This window comes from Pezoporus wallicus, unplaced genomic scaffold, assembly GCF_028554395.1.
Source record: "Pezoporus wallicus isolate ANWC-B61680 ecotype Strahan unplaced genomic scaffold, APGP_CSIRO_Pwel_v1 contig_8827, whole genome shotgun sequence".
In the NCBI taxonomy this organism is placed as follows: Eukaryota; Metazoa; Chordata; class Aves; order Psittaciformes; family Psittacidae; genus Pezoporus; species Pezoporus wallicus.
In genome coordinates this window covers 11475-38047 of record NW_026639709.1, presented here as the reverse complement: position 1 = coordinate 38047, position 26573 = coordinate 11475, and the positions used below count along the sequence as shown (strand labels likewise).

At 44.9% G+C, this 26573-nt stretch overlaps 2 protein-coding genes across 2 annotated transcripts; one reads left to right on the top strand and one right to left on the bottom strand.

The window, feature by feature from the left end:
* The first annotated feature begins 2173 nt into the window (after window positions 1-2173).
* On the top strand, window positions 2174-8423 carry LOC130602563 (probable G-protein coupled receptor No9). The gene is made up of 3 exons (XM_057415515.1): window positions 2174-2451; window positions 5450-5626; window positions 6972-8423. Exons 1-3 carry the CDS (start codon window positions 2180-2182, stop codon window positions 7645-7647), a joined length of 1125 nt encoding a protein of 374 aa, XP_057271498.1. The 5' UTR covers window positions 2174-2179; the 3' UTR covers window positions 7648-8423.
* A 3152-nt stretch (window positions 8424-11575) lies between these two features.
* EIF2AK3 (eukaryotic translation initiation factor 2 alpha kinase 3) lies at window positions 11576-25525 on the bottom strand. Its single transcript, XM_057415511.1, has 8 exons — window positions 25507-25525; window positions 24923-25220; window positions 23572-23721; window positions 21598-22366; window positions 16381-16548; window positions 15763-15864; window positions 13917-13979; window positions 11576-12788 (listed from the first exon to the last, which is right to left on the bottom strand). Exons 1-8 carry the CDS (start codon window positions 25523-25525, stop codon window positions 12612-12614), a joined length of 1746 nt encoding a protein of 581 aa, XP_057271494.1. The 3' UTR covers window positions 11576-12611.
* Window positions 25526-26573: the final 1048 nt, after the last annotated feature.

Sequence of the window (26573 nt, the reverse complement as noted above, 5' to 3'; positions counted from 1 at the left end):
AGGTCACAGGGCCCTTTAGAGGGATAGGGGCTGGGATGTGTGGGGTTCAATCAATCTCTAACTGTGGAAATAGTGAATAGTGAAGTGGGGATGTTTGCAGGTGAAACAAAGGTTAAGGGGGGCATGAAGGGCAAGGCCTGACTTAAGGGCTTGCAGAAAAGCTTTAATGATGTTCATTGAGCATTAAAATGGAAGAAGAAATGCAGCTGTGATGGAGTTTGGGGAAGATGGAGAAAACCCAATTTCCTCATTGCATCTATTCTTTCTAAGGCATCGAGCTCTGAGCTGTTACTGCTCAAGAAAGAGATCTTTGGAATGCAATAGGCAGTCCTGTGGAAAGGTCAGCTCGGTGCTAAGTGCCAATCAAAAGCAGCAAACCATGTTAGGGATCGTTATGGAAGGCAAGCAGGACAAAATAGAGAACATCATTATGCCCTTATATACATCCACAGCGCATTCACCTCTTGGAAATGGTTTGCAGCTCCTCTCAGAGGAGCAGGAGGGGTGACCAGGAGTCCTCTATTGCTTCTGTATGAGGAATAAGCAAGTTGGCAAAGGGTCCTCAACATGACCAAGAGATGATGAGGGGGGATGGGATGGAGATTAAAGAGCCCACCAGTGACACTGGGAGAGTGGATGGAGGTTGATCATAGAACTATTGAATGGTTTGGGTTGGAAAGGACCTTAAGATCATCCAGTTCCAACCCCCCTGCCATGGGCAGGGATGGCTCACACTAAACATGAGGATGCAGGATGCCTCATCCAATACAAGGATTGGAGGGCATCAAATGAAACCAGTGGGTGACAGGCTCAAAACAGGCAAAAAGAGGTGTTCCTCTGCACAGCACATAGCTGAGGTGTGGGAGTTGTTGGATAGGAGGTCATGGATGCTAAAAGTTGATATGGGCCAAAGGGGAAGCAGGACAGCTTCATGATCTAGAAGTCCTCAAAAGCATCTTTAGAGGTAATTCAGGACCATAGGCTGCTGGAAGGAAAAACGACATTGGGGAAAACTTACTGCATGCTGCCTTGTTCTCATAACCCTGCTGAGGCACAGGTTGGCAGCTGTGAGATAAGGCATGTTGGATTACATGGGTGTTGATCCTGACCCATTCTTGTGCTGCACTCAGTAGTGATGCCCCGGAGATGGGGACTGAGCTGAGGGCACTGTGGAAGCAGAGCCCGATCACAGGAGATGTGGCAACATTCAGATATAACAATTTGATATCCGGAACTATTTCTATAATATCCTTTTCCCCCAAAGTTTTGTCTTTGTGTTCCCATCAGCCACACCAGTGAACTGTGAACTGCTGGGATTGCAGGGCAGCATTCCCACCTTCCCAGGTACCTGTGACACCATGCACTTAAAGTCTGGGAATTGAGCTGTGGACACAAGCACATGGATTTCCTCAACTGAACGTTCCCTATTGTGAAGTTGGGAGCCCCTTCTTCCATCTGGGCACAGAAGGAGACACGAGTCTGAAGGCACTGAGACTCAATTACTTGCTTACTTGTGTTAAGCTCTCTGTGTATGGCCATTGAGACTGCAGGATGGAGCTGCCCACTATGGCAGTAAGAACCTCTGAACTTCAGAGCCTAAAGAAGTACCAGGACCATGCAGGGCAGAGCATGTGCTGAACAATGGGGTTCTGAAATCATCCAGCCTGGGCAAGCAGCCCCACTTGGTCTGTGCGTGACCAAGATGATGCTGAGAACGTATAACCATAGGATGGTTTGGGTTGGGCAGGACTTTAAAGATCATCTTGTTCCAACCCCCTACTTTGTGGACATGGCCTGTTGGGATTTAGCAGAGCTGCTTTCATTTTGGATTCCAGTTGCTTACCTGTCCTCTTTCTGCTCTCAGGATGTTTCTTTTTGTACCCCACTTCACTGATGATGCGTTTCGATTCCCAGGCAGGCTTTTAATTGCCATGAAGGACCTCAGCCAGCGCTGCACGTTTATCCTCACCTTCAGGATTTCGGACACTTGTACTGGACTGATCACCATGGGACAGTGATGGCACAGACATAACCATGGGTGTGTGGATTTGTCTTGAAGGAAATGAAGCATCAGCATTATTTCTGTACTTCCTTTCTTAGACCTACAAAGCACATGCGTTAAAGTCATTATTTATTGCTTTTTCCTCTTGCCTCTCTTTCAGATTCTAACAGTGGGAAGATGCTGATGAACAGAAATGAAACTTGGCTCCCTAATTCCTCCTCTGCTGACTCATCCTTTGTGGAAGGAGGTGGCAACTTGGCAGGGATCGGCCTGCAGGAGGTGGTCATCGGCCTGGTATTAACCCTCATTGACTTGATCACGCTCCTGGGAAACACAATAGTGTTCATCTGCCCAGTGGTGGAAAAGAGGCTGCGCACCGTCACCTATATGTTTATCATGTCCTTGGCCATGGCAGACTTCCTTGTAGCTTGTCTGGTCATGCCCTTCAGGTAAGAAGTGCTTGCGAGGTAAGATCAGGTGGTGGAGTCTGTGTGTGTGCAATGGCATTTCCCCTCGCTTAGTAGCTGCTCCTTGGGTAGAGCTGGATAGAAGTTCGTGGGCTGTGCTTAGGGCTGTGCTTTCCAAAGAGCTGAATGGTGGTTGGGGTCTATATGTGCTTCTATGCCTCAGTTTCTCTATGCTTTATAGTGGGTCTACTTATGGAGAGACTTCCCAAAGGTGTTCCTTCTGTTGGCTACATAGGGATGCTGGCTGCATCCAGCCTTTGAGGTGGCTCCAGTGCAAGAAGTCCTGTCTTCCAGGACTAGCTCTGCACTGCACGTGGGGTCAACAGGGTTGCTAGAGGATTTTGCGTGCTCTGAGTGTTTGGGGAATGGGAGATGAGGACTGTGACTGGTGTGTCAGCATTAAGCACAATGTGTTGTTCCTTCTAGAGTTTCAAAGGCAGAGCAGCAGATCACAGCATGTGTTTTCCCCTCATTTTTCTTATTCAAGAATGACTATTGAAATCAGTGCAGTTCAATTCTCTGCTTTCCATTTTACACTTCTTTATCTTTTATTTTCTGGTAGCGGAAGGGAGAAGTAAAACTGTTCCTTGCTAGCGTTAGAAAAGGGATGATTTGATGTTACTGACCACGAAAGGCTGTTGCAGAGGTGTTGTTCTTCATATTCTTGGTGAAACATGGAATTCTGATTGTTCCTTCAGGTTCAGACAATGTACAGTGGGGTTTGTGGGGACGGCTGCTGACCTTGCCAATCAAACAGCCTAGAAGAACCACAGTCTGCAGGGGGATAACAAATGGGACTGATGCATGGGTTCTGATGCGTGTTAGTGCATGCCAAACAGAAGGAAAAGAAATGATCATAGGAGCCAGTTTGACCCAGGAAAACGTGACAGAAAAGGAAAACCAGGCTGTCCCTTGGTGCCTTAATTTCATAAGAATAAGACTTCTGTTTTGTTCTGGTTTGGCTCGTGTGCAGGAGCAGTTCAGCTGTGCTTGGCTCTTGTCTGGGTACTCCAGCCAGCCCAGCTATTTCCAGGCTGAATATTTCCAGCTACTCTTTTCTTTTGCAAGCAAAAGTGAACCACAGCAGTGACTTTGCTCATGCTGTGTGCTTCTTTGGGCTTTTATTACTCCTTTTTCACCAGCACCGTGTCCAAGCTACAGAGACCTTTTACATCAGAGAAGAGAGAACAGGTACCACATCCTGGAACCACATCCACAGGTACCCTGAGCTGTAAGAACATCTGCCAGGTCAAGTGCATCCCACCAGATACGTGCTGATGGGAGATAGGAATCCATGTGCAGGGATGCTCATGACAGCAGCGTGGTCTACTTCTGGAAGGCCATGGTGCTCACACCACAGGCTTTGCAGCACCTCTGGGGATAAGAGGGCTTCTGAGGAGTGGGAACAAGGCACCCAAGTCCATTATTGGCCCCATGCTTTGACTTCTATGGGACTCATCTGTAAAAAGAGCCATGAAACCTTTCTACATGCGTGCAGTGGGACCCTCCATGCTGCCCATGTGGAGGCTGGGTATGCTCCAGTGTACCCAGCTCTCTCTTGTTTGCATTATGTCAGGTTTTCTCCCTTCGTTTCCAAACCCTCTATCTCACCCTTTCTCTGGTTAAACCTCAAAATCCTGCCTGAGATACATGGCTATCCCTCCAGAAAACATCAGGAGTTGAAGAGAAGGAAGACAACTGCTTCACGCAGTAACTGAGTCTCAGTGACTTCAGACTCATGGCCCCTTCTGTGCCCAGCGGGGAGAAGATGCTCCCAGCTCCACGATGGGGGACTTTTCAGCTGAGGAAATCCACATGCTTGTGTCCACAGATCAGTCCCCAGAGTGGTGCCATGGGTACCTGGGAAGGTGGGAATGCTGCACTGCAATCCCAGCAGTTCACAGTGGGAACACAAAGACACACCAGCATCTACGCAGGGACAGGTTCTGCTATAGGTTGGTGTTGCCTGGATTGTTGTGCAGCATCCTATATAACAAGAAGCTCCTGGGGCCCTTCATCACCACTGTACCCAGTGTTGTGCTCTAGAACGACCTTCACAAGTCACTGAAATGAATCACTGCTAATCAGATGCAGAGCAGACACTGGTTTCTAACTCCTCTGCCCTCAAGCTGACTCCTTGTGCCCTGGCAGAGCCCACCTGCATGCACTGCAGCACAGCAGCACCACCTCCTCTGTATTTACCCAGCAAGCTGTGAAGTTCCAGGATAATTAAAGCTTTGCAGGACCAAGTCATCACTCAGCCTTTCACATCGAATTCACACGCAACGCTTGTTTCAGCAGCACCCCAGGAGCCGCAGAAAGCAGGGGAAAGAAGGAGGAAGAGAATGGCATCTAATTGAATGCTACAGAAACGTGCACCAGCCTTCCTACAGCTGCCATACACTCCTTCCTTCACTGCTCACTTCTTAAAGACCCTTCTTGACTTTGTTAGAAATGATTTTGGTGTAATGTCTGCTTTGTGGTGGGGTGCTCACCTCGCTGAGGCATTTGGGAGCTACGTAACATGCAGGCTCTATGGGCTTCCTCCTAGGATTTAATGTTTTAACCAGGAGTTAGCTTTGAAGCATGAGACCAGATGAAAACTGAGTTTCTTGGAGGAGAGAGCATCTTCCATGGCCCAGGACCTGGGTGGAAATCATAAAAGCCTGCTCTACACAGGAAAAGCTGTGATAGACAAAGCTGTGCAGATATAAATTTGGGGAGGTCTGGGGGGGCAAAACACCTCCCTAAAGGCATCTACTTGCAATAGGGTGCAGGCAAGAAGCATGGGTTTGGTCTTCTTTAGCCATGCCTCACCAAGGTGCCATGTGTTGCGCTTTGAGGGTGAATCCCTGCTCTCTGAGCTGCAAACCCACCTTTAGTACCTCTGTGTTAAATCATGGTGTTACCACCCCTAGCCTTGAAGACATGCATGCACTGAGTCCTTCCAGCTGTGATTCCCACCTGTTTTCTCTCGCAGCATCATTTACGAGGTGACGGGGATGTGGCTGTTTGGGAAGCTCTTCTGCAAAGTCTGGATCTCCTTCGATGTCATGTTCTGCACCGCATCCATCGTCACCTTGTGCTTCATCAGCCTGGACAGGTACTGCTCCGTCGTGACCCCCTACCACTATTCAAGAAGGATGTCCCGTGGCAGGTGAGTGGTGCTGCTCATCACTTTGGGTCCCTCCCTATCTTGATCTATATTGGCCCATATTGACTCAAGACCAAATGAACTATTAACAGTTGCTGCCCAAAAGCAGAGTGATGTAGCAAAAGGATCTTTACACTATTTAAAGCTTTGCAGAAGATCTTCACGGGGTGCAGGAGAAAAGGGGAATGCAGCCGAGCTGCTTTGGTGGTGCTCATGGGAATGGACTTTTTTGAGCCAAGGATGGGTTGCAAAATGGGGTAGAAACAAGTGATGTGGCCTGACTTGTACCTACAACTTGCAGGCATTTAATGGGACTAGGTGAAATGACACCCAGAAGAATGCATGTAGCAGTAGTCTTCCACCTCTTCAACTCATGATGCTTTCTGAAGTGATAGTCATATATCTCAGGCAGGATTTTGAGGTTTAACCAGAGAAAGGGTGAGACAGAGAACTTGGAAACAAGGTGAGAAAACCTAACATCATGCAAACGAGAGGGAGCTGGAGTAAAGAGACTGCAGGAATCATAGTGTGCAAAGTAAATCCTGAAACATGACGACGCTTCCCCATCCCTGGCAGTGTTCAAGGCCAGGTTGGATGGGGCTTGGAGCAAGCTGCTCTAGTGGAAGGTGTCCCTGCCTGTGGCAGGGGGTTGGAACTGGATGAGCTTTAAGGTCCCTTTCAACACAAACCACTCTGATTCATAGGGGGAAATGCAGAGAAAATAGGATGAGTTTTTATAAGCTCCTGTCAAGGTTTTATGTGAAACATTGAAATGAGGACTCAAGAGGGGAAAAGTTGTCTAAGGGAGGACACTGGATCTGGAGTGCTTTATCAGGTGGGTTCAGGCTCTTTTGGGGAAGTTTTTCCCACTGTAACTCTTGCTGCGTGCTATTTGGGAGCATAGGTCCCTAAGATGAGGAGGGAGCTGCACATCATGCTGTGGTGCAGAGCAAGCGCTGCAGTGGTCCTGAGGATCACGTGCCCATCAGCTCCACCCTATTGCTGCTCAGATGATAATGGCTAGAAACCCAAGCTGAAACCAAACAGGAAAATCTACATGCAGTTGTTTTAAATATAACCAGAAATCCTCTGTGAAACCGTTTCTCCTCATTTTTTTCAGCCATCCCTTAGGCTGACCCCAGTTCTGTAAAGCACAGACAAAGTTACCCCACTGTTACAGATATTCATGTCTGGACCTGTTGTACCCCATCTTTTTCCCTTCTCCAGGCCCTGTGGTACTGCAGAGCAGTGATATCCCACATGGGTTACCATGGGGATTGACTCGTACTGTGTGTTTTCAACTCAAAATTGCTCATACCCTCTCTCCCCTCCCTATTTCCTTGCACAGATGCATCGCAATGACCTGCACGGTCTGGGTATACTCCTCTCTCATTTCCTTCCTTCCTGTCATGCAAGGCTGGAACGAGATCCCCGGGGTGGACTTTGATGCAGGCAGAGAATGCATCTTTGTCACCAACTGGATTTTTGCCATCGTGGCTTCTGCTCTGGCGTTTTTCGTTCCCTTCATGGTCATGTGCAGCATGTACTTCTTCATCTACCGCGCTTCGCGGCTCAAAGCCACTCGGATCATGTCTCAGACCCTGGAGATCCACTACCACCCCAACAGCAAGCGGCAGAACCACCTGCAGCTGGAGAACAAGGCCACACGCACCATCAGCATCATCATTTCAGTCTTTGTGCTCTGCTGGCTGCCCTACTTCGTCCTCAACGTCTGGCTCGCAGCAAGAGGCACCGACTCCACCAGCACGGTCTTGGTTGAGGCATTCAAGATCATCACTTGGTTGGGGTATTGCAACTCCACTATCAACCCGATGCTTTATGCTTTCCTGAACAGGGACTTCCAACGGGCTCTGAAGAAGCTGCTCATCTGCAGGCAGAGGTCTCAAGTGGACACTGGAGAAGACATGGTTTCCATAGCCACATTTTCCAAGACTGCTCCAGACATGGAATATAGCATTACGGTGCCAGTGCCCAATGGTGCCCTGAAAGGCAAACCCAAATAACGGGGATTCAGAATCAGCTGCTGGAGGTGGTGGTACAGAAAGTGCCAGAGCACATCCTAATGGAAAAATAATGGGTAGGAAAATAGGGGAAGGAGGGGCTGGAATATTACAGGTGGGGACATAGGGCAAAAGTGCATTTCTTCATCTTCCACAGTTTTGTAAACAAGGAACTTTGGTATTTTAGGGGCAACTTGTTATAACTAATGGAGCTAATTCCTTCCTGCCTAATTACTTTTTAATAAGCATTTCCTAAGACAAATTCAACCTTCATGCAGGGGAAAACAACATCAGCATGATAATGTGAACTTGTCTCCATGTACCTCCTGGTGATCTGCACTGTAAGGTGGGAGAGTGTTTCTCATTTCTCAAGATGCTGTAGCTCTCACCTTGCAGCTTACATTACAGATTTCATAGAACCATAGAATGGTTTGGCCTGAAGGGACCTTAAAGCTCACCCAGTTCCAACCCCTGCCATGGGCAGGGACACCTTCCACTAGAGCAGCTTGCTCAGATTTGACTGGTTTTAGTAATTCTCTGTGTGTCAGTCTGTGTATGGGCATTAGGAGGGATGTGGTTAAGGAGCAGAGGTCACCTCTTTACAAAGGCACCACTCTGCAGTCTGGGCTGTTGCTCAGGGTTCAACGCCCTTCTGAGTGGTTCAGAGCTTTCAGTGGCTTTCTGTGAAATACCTGTGAGTGTCCTTACGAATTCTGGATGGGAATATCCTATGTAGCAGGCCCCAGCTAATGAGTAAGACTTGCTGAGAGCACCAAGTGCCCATGCTGAGAGCACTGAGTGCCCATGGGGCTTAAAGGGGGCTGCAGGTGACCGACTGCAGCAAAAAGGGGTACATGAAGAGGAATTACTGCGTATTCTGCACTGTGATGTCTATGCCTTACTGCCATGAGTAATACTGTAGAGTATTGCTGGACTATACAGCCATAAGAAAAGGATGATGAATGGGAATGATCACGTTTACCACTCCCAAGTGCTTGTCTGGACTTCAAACAGCATTAAACAGCACTGGCTGCCTGTGGGAGGACCATGAATTGCCTTACCAAAGGATGACCCTGAAAAGACAGGCCTGCTCCCGAATGTCTCTGCAGCATCATAGCTGTGAGTAAAAGCAGGAGTTGAGCCCACAGGATCACAGACCACTCATACAACAGCCACTGCTTCTCCTGGCATGGTTCTGATGGGGTCTCACCCTGCTTTACACGGGAGTCATTGCACTCAGAGCCTGCTTTTAGACTGATCTTCCATGGACACAAAACACTTGAAGGATGGTTTGTAAAACAGCTTCTTCCGCGTGCTTGCTCACCTACTTGAGACAGGCAAGGCTTATGCAGCCTGAGAAGCACAGGAAACAGCAGAAAGATATCCAGGTTAAAATTTAATGCTAAAACTAACAGACTGAAGCTCTCAGAGGGGTGAAGAACATCACTTTGTTAATAAATAAAGGGGGATGTTAGTAAAAGCCTGAGTGCTTCTGCTCTTCCAGCTCAAAGGCAGCAGAGGACTGTCCTCAGAGGTGTAGCAAAAAGCACTGCCTGGAGCAGTGCAGCTACTGAAGACCCTGGTACAAGCATCAGAAGTTGTCTTTCTCAAGAGCCTGGTGGAAGAAATAGCCCTGACCTGGGGTTGCAGCACTGGTACTCCTCTTCCTGGAGTGGGTCTCCCAGCTCCTACGACTCCAGTAACAACATGGAAGCGGTAAGGAGAATAACTACACAATCCTGCCTTTACTCTCGGGGGAAGCACCTAAATCCAGTGGGCACAAAGGTGGACAGGGGTGGATTTTTGCTTCTGTTACCCAGTTCATTTTGATAAAACAGGACAAGAACTGTGTTTCAGCCCCAGGAGCTATGACGGGAGGGAGCTGAGGGACAGGCAACAACCTCTGCAAGAAGAGGCTGGGACCCCAGGGCTGTAGGAATGCTGCAGAGCCTGTGACCAGAGCTCCCTCCTGCCAGGCTTTAAGCTGGCAGCTCCATGTTCAGGTGTCCCACCACAAAGCGTAGGTAGGAAGGTACACGCTGATTTCCATGGCCACAGGAAGACCTGAGCCACTCTGATTTTTGGTTTCTAGATGTTAATTAACTGAAAGAAGGAAAATAAACCTGTCCATGAGATATCAGGACTGCTATGTAAAGACTGGGGTCTAGTAGACAAGGTAGAAAGCTGCTGCTGTCATCCATACAGAGCTGAGAGAAGCCTGCCTTCATGGCTTTCCCTTTGGGATGTGAGCATAGAGTAAATGCACATGAGATCAAGGCCTTCAGTCATGACTGACCATTCAGTCTGAGTTGACTGAAGAACATCCAGCAGGACAGGGATGGAACATGGAAGTGTAGTATAATTGCAACCTGACTTAAAGAAGGAAAACAACATGAGAGGTGCATCCTCCAGACAGCCTGGTTCTGAAAAGCTGGCAAAATTGAGCTGGTGGGGGTATTGAAGCCCAGCTGGATATTTCTCAGCACAGAGAAGCATCCTCTCTCCCACTGATGGGGCAGAGCAAGTGGAGTTGCCAAAGGCAGGGATATGGGTACTTGCAGGCAAGACTTGGAGGAAAACTCAGTTTTTTTGCCTCTGAACTCAGAGGAAAACCTCTCTGGGTAGGGAAAAGACTTTCTGGAGCAAAAAGGAGGAAAGACAAGGACAACCCACTCCAGCATTCAGTGCTAAGAAAAGCAAAGCCTCACTGAAATGGACAGTGAAGAGCTGAGCATGGCCAGGTGCTTTTGTGACTGGGTATGCATGGTCCAGGGTGGGATTTGTACACGCCTTTGAGGGTAAATGTAACATCCCAGAATACGGAGACATACCTAGTGTGAGCATATATGGCATTTGGATACTGAAATGCTGCAGGGTCCTTGGAACAGGCAGCTGCTTACATCCAGCACACATACACAGGGAGTTAAAAATACCACATTCTTCATTTCCTGTGCTCCATCTGTAATCAGTGAACTGGCAGAGAAGCTTCAGAGGTTTCAAAGATTGGCATTTAACTGTGCATTTATAGCTGATGCTAACAGGGAAATTCAAAGGAGGAAGACACACTTAAAACTGCCTTCTGTTTTAACACAGCTAAACTCCATAAAGTTCTGTTTTTGATCAAATACTGCAGCATTCTGGCTTCAACTGGACAAGTCAGTATCTAGATCCAAGAGCCTTTGTAATCCACTTCTGCCATATCATAAAGCTGCAGAGTATCAGCTGATTTAATTGCTAGTCATAGCGTCACACCACAGTAGTGATCCCTTGAATCCAACATCTACTTAAGAAACTGAATTCAGAGACTACAACTTTAAGAGATTTAAGCCTGTAAACCAGGAAAATGCACTGATAGAAAACCAGTTCTAACAGTGCAAGAACTATCCCTTCTTATCATAGAATCACAGAATGGTTTGGGTTGGAAAGCATCTTAAGATCATCCAGTTCCAACCCCCTGCCATGGGCAGAAACACCACACACTAGACCATGTCACCCAAGGCTCTGTCCAACCTGGCCTTGAACACTGCCAGGGATGGAGCATTCACCACTTCTTCGGGCAACCTGCGCCAGTGCCTCACCACCCTCACAGTAAAGAACTTCCTTATATCTAACCTGAACTTCTCCTGTTTCAGTTTGAACCTATTACCTCTTGTCCTATCACCACAATCCCTCTGTTAACAGCTGAGAGCTCTGTAATCCACTCAGTTTAGAGAGATCAGTTCTCTTCTTTCTTCAGGCAGTATCTCACTTCCAAGCAGCATATTCATCTTTGCAGCATCACGTGCACTGTGGCAAGTAGGAGACAGGAAAGCAAAGCAAGTTAAGAGAGATGCAGTTCCCTTCCTTGTGTTCCAGCTACACTTGGCTGCCATCTGCAGCCTGCACGGAGCTGGCTCTGAACAGAAGCGAGTACTAAAGTGGTTTCCTTTATAAATAAAAAACTTTATTAAATCATTTAGACTTGAAAGAAGTCACAATAATTAAATGCACTCAACAACTGCAGCGAGTGCGTTCTGTACACCACCAACCCAAATGGATTGATTCTGGATTTTATAAATAAAAATTACCATATTTACAGGGAGAAATAAAAAGCATGGCATTAGGCAGTTAAATCAGCAGGTTACACGAATAGCCTACCAGTTGATTCCTTAAAAAGTACAAAATCTACAAGGTTACATACGACACGTATGACTTCATTAGGCTTAAGTCTGCAGAATCACAACATTTTCATACATCAGTTTTACTATGGCTCTTTCAACCACTGCCTAAAAAACCTCCTTTTTTGAATGGCAAAAAAAGCTCCTTTTCCTTCTCTACAGGTTTATCTGTATAAAATGCATTCCCTAAGTTCTACTATAGTGCAGAACTATGAAATGATTTCTTCTAATGACTGGCTATGGAGAGTGACAGTATGTACAACTGTGGTACTTTTTTTTTGCTTTAAAAATAGTGCAGCTTCCCAGTTTAGCCACCAGGAACAAAGAGTGGAGTCATAGTTCATTTCAAAATCCTCTTCATTTCACCAAAGAGCAAGTGATCCGGAGAGATACTCACTAGGCTTAGAGACTGTAATTTGCTCTATAAAAATACAGGATTTTCATTCTATTTACATGTTACAGATCTCTCACTTACCCAGCAAGCTGATATATACAAGCTTCAAAAAACAACCCCCAGTAAACTCCCAAAAAAGGATAATGGAGCACACCATTGGCAAGCACAGTAGCTGGACCCATCCACCTAGGACAGTTAAGGTAAGAAGAATGGAATGTGAAAAGCGTGGTTACTGGTTCTCGTTGGCTTGTCAAAGGAAACCATAAATGTGTCCAACACGTCTTATACGCTAAACATGGCAAAACCCAAAAGTTGAAGTAAACTATTTCCAAAGATACACATTCTGCATCATAGGATCCTTCTGCTGAACAATCCCTGGAAAACCTGCTGCGTGGAAGAAGCGATCCTGAGGATAGTTATTTGCTTGGTTGTCTGGAATGTTTGTTTCCTGATAAACTCATTGTCCGTGACCTCTGCCTAAGCACTGGTTTTGGTGGGAGTTCCAAGTCTTCAAATACAGGGTTTTCTATGATTGCTGCAGCCTCTGGTCTTTCAGTGGGACTTGGAGAGAGCATGTCCTTCACCATGGTGTACTAAAAGAAAACGCAGCGTAAGTGTTACATGCACCAATTCAAACATTCTTTCTTATTTAATGTTCTGTATGAACAAGAAGATGATGTTCCCAGTTGCTATCTGAGTAATTTGGGTATTACTGCTTTGGCACAGTAGCTAGAAGTGCATTAAATAGATGAAAACAGACCACTGGGCATCTGTTAAACTGTCTTTATCGTCAAGGACAACAATCAATTTGGCAAATCAAATCTGACCTAAGATTCAATAGTTATAAAACCTTTCCATTATTTGCAATCAAAAAACCATTTAAAACATATGTAATATAATTTGTGAGTAATTGTTTGCTTCATAGAATCACACAATGGTTTGGGTTGGAAGAGCCCTTAAAAATGATCTAGTTCCAATCTCTCTGCCACAAGCAGGGACACCTTCAAGTTTAAACCACCATGTTTTAAGGCAGGCAGGAATTCTTCACAGTGAATTAGAGGTATTCCTTTAAATATACAGGTAGTTTGAATATTTCTCTCCGATTTAACTAGAATCAGTGTCCTACTCATCACATTCCCCTAGGCAGCCTACAGCTATAAACCAAGAAAGGCTAGTCTCATTTAGCTGCTGGTCTGAAGCTACCATGAACCCTGAAAGCATCTCAGCTTCTTATTGGAGAGGTTTTGTACATCACCTCCTCTTTGTGCACAACCGCATCACTTTAAAAATCCCACTAATGAGAACACAGCACAATTTGCTCATATGATTTCCTACTTGAGATATGAGTTTCTGTCGTGAGATCTCACACAGCCATGGTGCTACCTATAGTCGCCCCTTTATTTGTCTGGAACTCAGCACTTTGTGTGAATGTGGACTTGTTGCAAGAAACCATGTCAGGATGTATGTGAAATGAATGACAAAGGGAAGTCAGGTATAGTTACTGGAGGTAAATTGTGTGACAGAAATATCATCATCCACATTATTGTATAATGTTATAGCTTCGAAAAGGAGAAAAGTACAGGGATAGAGAGAGGAATCTTAATAACATAAAAGCTCTTTTTTCCCCCCTCCTTTTTTACCTACAAAGCAATTGAAAAGCAAAGAAGAAAGCAACACTTATTAAAGAAAAAGCTACCATTAACAGCATCAGATGCACTTACCTCTTGTGCATATTTCTGAATGAACAATGGTGGGAAATTCAAATTTCTAACATCACTTAAGGTCTGCAAGAATATGAAGAAAAACATGTAACTTTTCCAAAATACCATTCTCCACTACTATTACTCTATAATTTTTAAAAGATATGTAGACTATGCAAACAAATCAGCCTGATGGAAGAAAAGACTTGTTTAAATGATACAGCATCACAGACTGGTTTGTGTTGGAAGGGACCTTAAAGCTCACCCAGTTCCAACCCCCTGTCATGGGCAGAGACACCTTCCACTAGACCAGGTCTCTCCAAGCCTTGTCCAGCCTGGCCTGGTTTAAAGGCTTGCTGCAGTGGTTAAAAATCACAACATGCTTAAATAGGCAAGTTTCTGCTTCCCTGGGTATGCAGCCTGCATTAGAAATAGTGTTACAAGAATTCTGATCTCTGCAGTTTTAAATCAGATACACAAACTTGTCCTTTCTCACTTGGGCTCAACGAATCTGTGCACCACCCATAATCCCTAAGATCATCTACACCAGTATGAAGACACATGAACTGACCAGATCTGTCTCAACAACATAAGCACTAGTCTTTAACTCTTATAGACTAACGAGTTGATTTATGAGCAGTTTTGAACGCAGATCACGTTGTATTTCTGTGTCCTTTGCAAGGCAGCTGGTCTCCTTCTGTGTTTCTTTCATAACCAGCACATCAGCTCCACCTAGTGACACTATTTTTCCCATGTTCTGCCACACCATTAGTTGCACCAGGCTACCTTACTCACTTCAGCGTGTTTTCATCATAGAATGGTTTGGGTTGAAGGGACCTTAAAGCTTTTCCAGTTCCAACCCCTGCCGTGGGCAGGGACACCCTCCACTAGAGCAGGCTGCTCCAAGCCCCGTCAACCTGGCCTATTGAGGATAGCTCTTTATGGGGTATGGGTTCCAGTAAAACTGATTTTAAGGACATTGAAATTGGTTTCAGTGCAAGGGGCTCAAATTCAGCACTGCCATTCCTTGAATAGACTAGACTCTTTTGTACCATAAAACCCCAGAGCATTTTAAGCAAAAGAATGCAATGCCAGTGTAGGTGAAGTATTTGGTCAGGCTGCTTTCATGGTGTGGTTCAAGTTGCTTGTTACATCTCTGCTGAAAGCAATCCATCTTCACATGAGAATTTACCCCCCTCCTAGGCACATATAAATTCTAAATACAAGTTATAATGATTCTCTCTTTCTTGCATAGGCCACTGGTCATCACATACAAGAGGCTGCAGCCCCTGTTCTCTGTGAACTTGTTCCTGAGCAAGATGGATCTCGCATCCATTTTAACAGCAAGCAAGAGTTGTAATGCACCATCAAACTTCCCAAATTCACGTTTCATGCAATGAAGGTAACCAGTTACTGGGAAGATTGTGCTTGAAGCTGGGCGAGACTCACAGCTAAGACTCACTATAGGAAAAGGAACAGCAGTTTTTCACTAAATGCTCTGAGTGGAAAAGCACTGCAGATGCAAATGAAGGAAGAAATAAAAATGCACAGCATGGTTCCAATTCTTGAATGTAAATCAAGCTCGTAGGCTTAAAGTCACAAGCTATATTTGTTGCTTGAGTTCTTGGCTATCCTAGTTCAATAGTTTCTCTTACTTGGCTTGACAACAGAAGAGCTTTGTAAAGAAATTAAGGCCTCAATTCAACTGCACACATTAGGAAGACTGCAATTTATTTTCAGTGATTCAGGGGTCTGTACAAGGCTGATAAAGAAGTTGCGCTCCTGATTGCAAGACTTGTCAAAAGTGAAAAGAACCTCTTGCAACTGTTTCACTAAGCAAATAGCCGCTTTCAACAAATATACATACCCTGACCCTCTCCATCTGTGTGCTGAAAGGGTAAAGCAGCTCAAAGAGAATCAGTCCCAAAGAAAAGATATCCACCTTGTGTGAATAGGTGTTCCCACAGATCTGGAAATTCAAAATGAGGGTTAGGTCAGTCAAGCCACTCACTGTATGTGATTATGTACAACACAAACGACACCTTTCAAGTTAACATATGGAAGTGATTAGCCCTATGCAGAGCTGAAAACTAGAGGACAGGCACATGAGTGAGGAAGGTCCTGATCACCAGCTCCTCTTTACAGACCCAAATGCAAAGCAAGAGGTTCCCACTTATCTTGCACAATAGTGTGTCCTTGCTCAATTAAATTCGGTGTTACACAGTTATCTAGTACATGAAAAACAAGGTAACTGAAAGCGTCCAAGTACAAATCATTACTCACTTTTTTCCCCTATAATAAATGCATACATTAAAATATTAATTTTGGAATTCAATTTAGTTCAAAACTCTACTTTGATGATGAAGAATTTAATTAACTTGATTGCAACAATTTACTGGAAGGAATTCCTGATCTTTTGAGCTCCCAGGAATTCAGGTGACTTCCAGGCACTGCCAGATACAACTTTAGAGCACAGAGTACAAACCTGTTCTGGGCTCATGTAGAGTTTGGTCCCTACTTGTCCTGTGTGCCTGGCATAAGCTGGCATTGGGGTGAGTACCGATTCTTCCTCCTCATCTTGGTCCATAGCAGTTACCAGTCCAAAATCCCCAACCTTTACTATGTCATCCATTGTGAAAAATATATTGGAAGGCTACAAAACCAAACAGGTAAAAGGAGAAAAGAAAAAGTAAGTATTAAACAAGTCTCAGTTTTTCAGAAGATACAGCACTTTGTTCTAATTCAGATAAATCATGCTGTCAAGGCTAAAACCACTCATTAAACATCAGGTGAGCAGCACCAACTGATAATCTTAGCTATTCACAAGAAAGGAATTACTCCTGCATTAAACAGTCTCCCTTCCCAAAACTCAGACTGCTCATTTCTTGTCATCCCATAGAGGTTTACTGGCACTACATGGGTCTGCTGAGTAACATACACAGAAATCAACAGCTGTTGGGAACAGCACAGATAAGTTATCCAACTCTCCATCACATGGCAAATTCACACCAGATGCTGGGGTTCTAACTCCAAGTCTTTTTTATTGTAGTCTCTGAGTGCTAAACTTGTTCGGCAGCACACAGCATGTCATCTTAACATTAAGTTGTAGATACAGTGGAAATTTGGGAACAAGGTCTGCTTGTCAGTTGGTGCCATGCAGTGTAACTGTGGGAATATCTGTTTGCATAACCATTACAAGTTTATTTTTGATGGAAGCTCAAGAACTGTGCAATCTGTAACAGCAGCAACAGTGACGATGTGGCTTAACAGTGATGATGTGGCTGGTGGTACCAGCTTGTTTGCCAGGTACCACTACCTTTGGCTTAAGCTACTGATAAGACAGCCTGGAACTGAGATGCCCCCTTGCTAATGGTGCGTATCAGAGATGGTTTTTCAAGAGATTTCCATCCTGGCTGATAAAACAGCACACACCAAATGAATGACTATTGCTTTGAGACATGACTGCTCCACCTCAGTTACAAATAAAGCCAGGCACACAAAGTTCTGGGAGAACAGACTGATCCTGCAGGAAGAAGCAGCAGGATTATTGCAGTTCTGGTGTCCGCAACACAAGAAGGACAAGGAGCTGCTGGAACAAGCCCAGAGGAGGCCACGAGGATGATCAGGGGACTGGAGCACCTCCTGTATGAAGACAGGCTGAGAAAGTTGGGGCTGTTCAGCCTGAAGAAGAGAAGGCTGCATGGAGACCTCATAGCAGCCTTCCAGTATCTGAAGGGGGCCTATAGGGGTGCTGGGGATGGACTCTTCATTAGGGACTGTAGTGATAGGACAAGGGGTGATGGGTTTAAACTTAAACAGGGGAAGTTCAGGTTAGATATAAGGAAGAAGTTCTTTACTGTGAGGGTGGTGAGGCACTGGAAAGGGCTGCCCAAGGAAGTTGTGAATGCTCCATCCCTGGCGGTGGTCAAGGCCAGGCTGCACAGAGCCTTTGGTAACATGGTTTAGTGAGAGATGTCCCTGCCCATGGCAGAGGATTGGAACTGGATGATTTTAAGGTGCTTTCCAACCCAAACTATTCTATTATTCTATGTACAGGGGAAGGGCTGAGGTGTGGTAAAGAGGCAGGTGGTGCTGAGCACGTTCCTCTCAGGGCTCCTGGACCTTTGAGGCTTGGTGAACATGGTCCATGCTTTGTTGACATAAACCCTGGAACAGGAGGAGGCAGACAGATAGAGGGCAATATTTTTCCACAAGATTAAAGGACTACAAAGCTGACCTATTTCAAAGTCCACCTGACTTCCTCAGTTAAAGACAAACGCACACTGTGCAAGAGAGAAAGGCAGAAAAAAGGCTTCTGGGTGGGTTTTCTTTTCAAGCAACGGCCAGCTCTGAGATAAGCACTACAGAAATAATCAGATAAAACTTGTTAGTTCCACACTGCCCACATCCTGCCTCTCAAACTGCCTTCTGAGCCAGGTCTTATCTCCTGCTGTAGTTTCCTGTAACGAATATCATGCCCTTCAGAGTCACAGCTCAGTGCGCAAAAGCTACTACCCTGTGAATTCATGGCATCTCCGGGCTTTCTCTGAAGCATTTATACAGCACCCACCCTCTGACTGCACACCCACGTTGTTAAAAATCTTTATATCAGAATGTTAATGCTCAAGGCACAAATGTCTCCATTAGGGATTTGTATCCCATTGCCTTGATCTCCATTCGCCGCCTCCTCCAACAAACACATCAGGAGTCAACAAGATCTGTCTTGCTTCACAGAGTGAAACTCTTCAACAGGAAAGTTTAATTCTCAGGCTTTTCTGGCCTGAAAACAGACCCTGAATAGGCTGGCATATAGTTTCTACAACTTAAGGTGAGTGGATTATAGAATCATCACAGAATGGTTTGTGTTGGAAGGGACCTTAAAGCTCACCCAGTTCCAAACCCTGCCAAGGGAAGGGACACCTTCCACTAGAGCAGCTTGCTCCAAGCCCCATCCAACCTGGCCTTGAACACTGCCAGGGATGGGGCAGCCACAGCTTCTCTGGGCACCCTGTGCCAGCACCTCAGCACCCTCACAGGGAAGAGCTTCTTCAAATTTAAACAGGAGAGATTTAGGTTCTCTGCTCTCGCAAAGTGCCAGCAAAAATAAGATCACATTGGGAAAAAGGAAGTCTAAGGCATGTGCATGCAATTCTGATTTAAATCAAGAGAATACAACTACCCTCCAGTTTAGTTATCTGCATAAAGTTAGCTCTCTCCTGATTCTTCAGTCAGAATAACAATTCCCATTTTTCCACAGACAGGAGTAAGTTACTCATTCATTTGGAACACCACTATTTAATTCAATTAATACTGCAAAATACATCTAAGACAGTTCTTGCAGCTCTCTGAACCTCATAGTTTCTTTTGAGCTGTCAAGCATGACCAAGAGCTTATGCTTGATTCACTTGACAGACAAGACTTCTGTTTCTGTACTTCAAAAGAACCTGAACTGTGACCTATTCACTTGCCTAAACTCCTGCCCCCTTGCTCTTATGGTACCTCTGCTGAGCAGGAGCCCAATTAATACATCTCAATGTGCACTGTTCATTTCAATATTTAAAAGATATTCTTAAAGCTTTTTATATGCATGCATATAGATTTATTTTCACATAGACCAAGCAGGCTTTGTTCATGCCAATGGGAGCAAGATGAGACCTCTGCTATCAGCCAGCTCTGCCTCTAGCAAAGATGAAACAGCTTTGCAGGTTGTCTGCCTGTTAGTGCTGGATTGGATGGATGACCAATCTCTTCAGCATATTACAAAATTAGGTGAGATCTGTTCCAAGGGGCTTCTGAAAACTATAGAAAATCCCTAAATATACTGTTGGTTTGACCAAATTAATACACAATGGACACTTGGGACCTATACACGTATGGCAAGCTTTCTGAAGCAGGAAGTTGTTCATTCAGGGAGAGCATTTCAGAGCTGGTTATACCAAGTAAGCAAAATAAACTCTCTTGTTCAAATTGATGCCAGCATTGAACTTTTAAGCTGTTCCAACAAAAAGCTAGACAAGTGCTGATTGTTTTAAGTGAAGATCTACGTAAGTGTTACTGAACAGTGATCGGAGGGAAGACTCCAGAGTCACAACTGACAGTATTGTTAAGAAAGGTTATTTATGAACATGCCCAGCAACATATTAGTATGAGGATTTAATTACTTTTCTGGTCAGTTTCTTAAGCACTGAAGATTTGACAGATAATTGCTTCCAGGGAATTGCTTAATGCTGATGAAGAAGGAAATACTTGGATGGGTTAGTGAGTTGTTTTAACTTTGAAGTATCCTTTCAGTGATCTCACATCTAAGATGGCATTATCTTTCATCTCTACCAATACCAAATGATTAACATCTGAGAAGCATCAACAGCAGTTATAATAACTTCAGTATTAACTCCACAGAGGGAGGTCCTAATTCCTCCTCAAAGTAGGAAGGAGAAACAGGAACTACCTCTCCCCCATTTGGGAAAAGCAACCCATTTCTTAGAGCTAAGACTAACTTTAGCTGCACTCTTCAATTGAATTGTGGCATTTGGTAACACATACTGATGCTTCCAGTGCTAGAAGTTCAGCAAGATTAGGCACTAACACAAGATCAGAAGCAAAATGAAAGGAAAGGTACAACGTTACTCCTGACTTCGGTTATGTTAAATGCCAGAGGTAAAAAAAACAGCTTTCCCAGTCTTAACTGTCTGGATGTTATCGGACATTAAGAAGATTATGAATCCTTCAGAAACCCACACTGTGATAGTTGGCATTGACTCAGAATTCAACCCTAAGACAGTTTACATTTCGATCCTACAGCAGTAATACTTTATTACTTTCTCTAACATGCTGCTCTTTGGCAGTATTGCTATAGAAAGAAGATGGAAAATACCAGAATTAGAATCATAGAATCATTTAGGTTGAAAAAGACCTTTAAAGATCATCGAATCCAACTGCACTCAACGCTGCCAAGAATCTGCTCTACTTGAAATGGTCGAACAGGATCCAAAATAGTTTTCTTTGCCACAGAGCTTAGCAATGAACAATCCTGCATAAAGAACCTGAATTAAAAGTGCCATAAACCAAATGCAACCGATGTGTGCCAGGTACAAGAAGTCTTGCTGTAAGAAAGACTTTAATTGCAATAAGGAATGATTAATGCTTATTTCCTGGAGCGCTGCACCTCCACATTATGGTACAGATGTTAACTCAGCCTTTGTAACACTCAAGCTGAGGTCACTGCTAAGAGTCAACTACCTTAGCAGGATTTGTCTTCAGTGCCATGTTACTCCCACACCCCAAAATCATGTTACCTGTATCCACAGCCTCATGATCTCTCAATTTAAAGCAGACCTCAACACTGAGCTGAGCAGCCTGGCATGGCTGTATCAGGAGCAGTCAAACTTGGAATTGGTGATGCTCAGGTCTGTAACGCAGTGGAGAGACAGCTACCCTGTGATGCCATTTGAATCAATCCATGTGCTTTGGGGAATTTTAAAGCACTAGAGACCTTAGTATGATACTCTAGGCACAGATAATTCAATGACGGCTCCAAAGATAATCTCATTGTAGTAAACCTGAGAATGTTTGCCTATAGGACACAGGCAGTGAGATAACCAGTGACAAGCAGAATTTGGGAAGTTCAAACATTCAGTGATGATCAGGCCAGTAAATAAAGTAAAACCCAACCCATTTCCTACAGTAACCTATGAATACAAACCTTGAGATCCCTGTGCATTAATCCTTTGCTATGCAGAAAGTCAACCGCTTCAGCTATCTGCAGAAATATCTGCAGACACTCTGTCCTTTCCCTCTCCTCTATCATGCACCTTCTGCTCATCCAGTCTTTAAGGTTCTCTTTCCGGCAGAGCTGCATCTGGATGTAAAGATACACCTTTGGAGAGGTGGGTTTGACTTTTTCTGCAATATTTTTAGAAAGGTCCAGGCTTAAACTTGTTGGCCTTGGTGGAGAAACAGAGAGGGGACTTCCTGAAGCAGATTTCTTGTTATCAGATTCCTCTGTACTTTTGGCCTTCTCCTCAGAAAGACTCTCACTGTGTGAAACACCGACTTTATCTTCCTTACTAGAAGCGTTTCCACAACCAGAATCCTCAAACACGATAGAAGAGGAGGTCCCCTCCTTCAGGTGTACAACAGGAACAGCTGAGGAACATGTTTCCAAGGAGTCACACAGCTCGTTATTGTTGATAGTACTGTCTTCTACATCACAGCCAGTAAGGACACTGTCCTGAAGGTTCAAGAGTGGATCTTCTGACCGGTGTAAGTCCCTGTTGTCTGTCTCAGAAAATTCCAGAGGAGAAAACTGGCTTCCAGATGCATCAAATTGACCACAGGGTATTCCCACAGAACCTACCCTCTCCCATGAAGTGGCTATAACTTCAACGTGCTCCTTTGTAGAAAATGGCTCTGTTCTGATCTTAAATGATGGGACATCCATTGGACTGGGAGAACTGAGTGGCCAGTCAGTGCTGGAAGAACAAAATCAAGAGGTCAATACTACAGAACTTCATTCCACTAAAGATGCATGTTCAGAAGCCCAGGTTTTAACAACTGCTACCTCTGAGAACCGTGTCATACCCTAATGGTAAATGACTCCCAAGGGTGGGAATCTCTAATAACCAGGATTTAGCATGCATTTTTCTTAGAAGAATAATGCTTTCTCATTGAGTGTTGATAAAGGAAGATCTGCCAAGCTCTGCTGCCTGGATTCCCAATGTGCAATCAGGCTTTTCTTCAGCTGGAAAAAAATCAGTCCTATAGAACATGCATTGCAATGACTATTTAAAGTGCCTTGGCAGAATTACAGCTGCAAAATGTTAATTTGATGCCTGAAATATAAAGGTCACTGCATTCTAAAATCATTAGGCATGTAAAGATGTTATTATGAGACCACTATTATTTGTATTAGGCCTCATTCTTTAACAGCTAAAATACACCCACTTTTTCCTTTCTTTTAACATCCTCCAACTCTTCTATCCAGTTTTCCATTTTTAACCTACTCCTACCAAGCTTTAGAAATAGTCACTCTGATTATCCCTCCTATTTCTGCTAAAATAAATTCATTGCAGCACTGGAGTACTGAATCAGATCCATCGAAACCAAGCCAACAAAAAGGAAGAAAGCAGTGCAAAGGAACAAAGAGAACAGAGATGCCGAAGTTTAAAACTGAGCCTCAGTAGCAATGCTCCAACCTTTCAACCACCCAAAGATTCAATGACAGAATTTAAATTAGGAGCAAGATGCTTCCTAAGCTGAAAGAAGGACCTTAACACAACAGAGGACACCAAAAGATCCAAAGAGGGTGGTGAGGCACAGGAACAAGTTGCCCAAAGAAGTGGTAAACGCTCCATCCCTGGCAGTGCTCAAGGTCAGGCTGGACAGAGCCTTGCACGACACGGTCTAGTGTGAAGCGTCCTTGCCCATGGCAGGGGGTTGGAACTTGATGATCTTAAGGCCCTTTCCAACCCAAACTATTCTATGGTTCTATGATAAATCAAGAGACACTATGCACAAGAGTGAAATATTTGTACCTTGTTCAATTGAAAGGTTGACACAAGTTAATAACTATCTCTTTCCTACACAGTCTTTCCATCTTCCTGGATCATCTACCAGTTCTGCAATTCTGTTGATGCACAACTTCAAACTCAGTTGTTAAAAAACCCCCATGAATTACCTTTCATCTTTTAACCACTGTTCATCCATCTTTTCTTGCCATCTCTCAGGTGGAGCTTCCAGCCACGCATTGAAGTACCGCACGATACCTGGGTGCTCAAGCTTAGCCAAGGCCTTGACTTCTCGCATCACCTTTTCACGAGCCAGTTCCCTACAATGTGGGGTGAGGAGAAAAATAGAGATGTGGTCACATAAAGCAACAGAAGAGTACATAAACTTCTGTAAAGGAACTTAATCAAAGCTATGTCTCAAATTCCCCAGAGTAACTCCTTTAGGTTAGAGGCATGGAGGAGCAGTGTGCGCTCATAATGGTTAAGTATTTAGTCATCCCTTTTCAAATTACAGGCAGCAAAACTGAGAAGAAAAGGTTCATCTTGCTCTTAGCTGTTTACAGGATAGAAAAAACACCACTAAACAGCAATAGTCTACAGGGATGTAGAAGACACTGACACAAAAGAAGACAGACAGCAATACCTTAGTATTTCTTTTGTATTTGGCATAACATAAGGAGACTGCATAAAGACTATCTCCATTCTATGCACAGGAAAGCAAGTAGCCTGCTATTTATTGAGGTAAATAATCTCTCTTCTTAAGACTGAAACTGGATCAAATGAAGTCAGATGGTTTTATTTAATGGATTTGCATATGCTTGGAAAAGAAGAATTTAGGCTACCTTAAATTTCTGAACAAAACCTTTAATCTTAAATAGTCACACTTATTTAATGCATTCAAAAAAGTAGTCATTCTAGATGTGATAGCTTTACCCCCTCCCTCTACTGGCCTGCCTGTTGCTGTTCTAACTTGAGATATCCAGAAGCAGTGTCTCCCATCTCCCACTAAAAGGAACTGCTGCAAGCTCTGTGTAGGGTAATTCTGCAGCTTGGCTTGACCACCTATGACTGAAAGAAAAGGTAGGGGTTGTGGGACCGGAAAATGAAACAAACGGACAAATGGAATCAGAAAAGCTGGTGAGGGAGAGAGAAAAGAAAGAGAAGGTGAAGCAGGAAAGGTAAGGAGAGGAAGGAGAGAAGCAAATTAACAGTGCTACAAATAACTGGTCCTGTTATCAAAGGCTCTATTCATCAAGGAAATCAAAGGAGTTCCCATGTAGCCGGAGCATCCTCACAAGTGTCCTGCTACGCAAGTATTTTAGCCAGGCAGGTCACCCTTCTGCTGTGATTGCACATGCCAAATTCTTGGTGCCAAAACTAAGCCAGCCCCCCCCCTTAAAAAGTATGTCATTCATCCTAACAAAATATCTGGGACATCAGTTCGGGAACAGATGGTTCAGTGTAGGATGGGATCCCACCATTCATTCATTACTTCTGTATCTCAACAAACTCATTCATTACCTGTTAGGTAAACGGATTCTTTTGATAGCATAGTTGCAGTCATCCACTTTATTTCTGGCTTCAAAAACCACTCCAAAGCCTCCACGACCCAGACACTGAATTGGTTCAAAATCTGTTAGATATCTGGGAGAAGGGAGGTGTGAGGAAGGGAGGATAGACAAGAAAAATGCATTAGTACAGATAGAAAAATAACTTATGACTAAGTGAAATATTTTTGTACAGGCAAAACATGTTAATCGACTTGAAGCATTTCTTATCTTTTTTTCCTGTTCACCCACTGAGGCAACCAGATGGTTACCTACTTAAGAAAGATGCTGGGTAGTGACAGACACTGAATAAAGGCATAATCAGCAAGTTCCTTTACGCATGCACATGACAAACTGAAGAAGTTTTTCAGAGTATTAGGTACATACTGGATCATGGATCATGAGTATGTAGCCTGAGTTTCTATACCCAAACAAAGTGCTGTCAGCTAAGTACTTTCTAAGTCATGATGTGCCTTTAACCCCACCCCAAATACCTATTTCTGCAACTAGTCTTCTAAACATCCCTTCTGCAACATTACTGTTCTTAAATCTCATTACGTTTCTCATTCTTCCTCATTTTCTATACTCCAACTCTTACAGTGTGGCACCGGCACCCGACACTTAAAGACACCCCCTTCACGACACCCTTCCCCGCACTACGTGGAGGCGCTTTACGGCAGTGTGGCACCGATTCAATGACGCGCTTTACGGCAGTGTGGCACAGGCAGCCGATGCTTCACACCACCCTGCCTCCTCCTTCCTCCTGCCGCCTCCTTTGCACCGCCTTGCGCGACACTTCACGACGCTTCTTCACGGCAACGCCCGCCTCTACCCGCGCGACAACCGGCGCTTTACGGCAGTGCGGCGCTGAGTCAATGACGCGCTTTGCGGCAGCGCGGCACTGAGTCAATGACGCGCTTTACGGCAGTGTGGCACCGAGTCAGTGACGCGCTTTACGGCAGTGCGGCACCGAACCAACGACGCGCTTTACGGCAGTGTGGCACCGATTCAATGACGCGCTTTTACGGCAGTGTGGCACCGCCACCCAACTCTTCCTCTTCACGACACCCTTCCCTGTGCTACATGGAGGCGCTTTACGGCAGTGTGGCACCGATTCAATGACGCGCTTTACGGCAGTGTGGTACCGAGTCAATGACGCGCTTTACGGCACTGCGGCACCGATTCAATGACGCGCTTTACAGCAGTGCAGACCGATTCAATGACGCGGTTTACGGCAGTGCGGCACTGATTCAATGACGAGCTTTACGGCAGTGCGGCACCGAGTCAATGACGCGCTTTACAGCAGTGCGGCACCGCCACCCGACACTTAAAGACGCCCCCTTCACGACACCCTTCCCTGCACTACATGGAGGCGCTTTACGGCAGTGTGGCACCGAGTCAATGACGCGCTTTACGGCACTGCGGCACCGATTCAATGACGCGCTTTACAGCAGTGCGGACCAAATTCGGCAGTGCGGCACCGAGTCAATGACGCGCTTTACGGCAGTGCGGCACCGAGTCAATGACGCGCTTTACGGCAGTGTGGCACAGGCAGCCGATGCTTCACACCACCCTGCCTCCTCCTTCCTCCTGCCGCCTCCTTTGCACCGCCTTGCGCGACACTT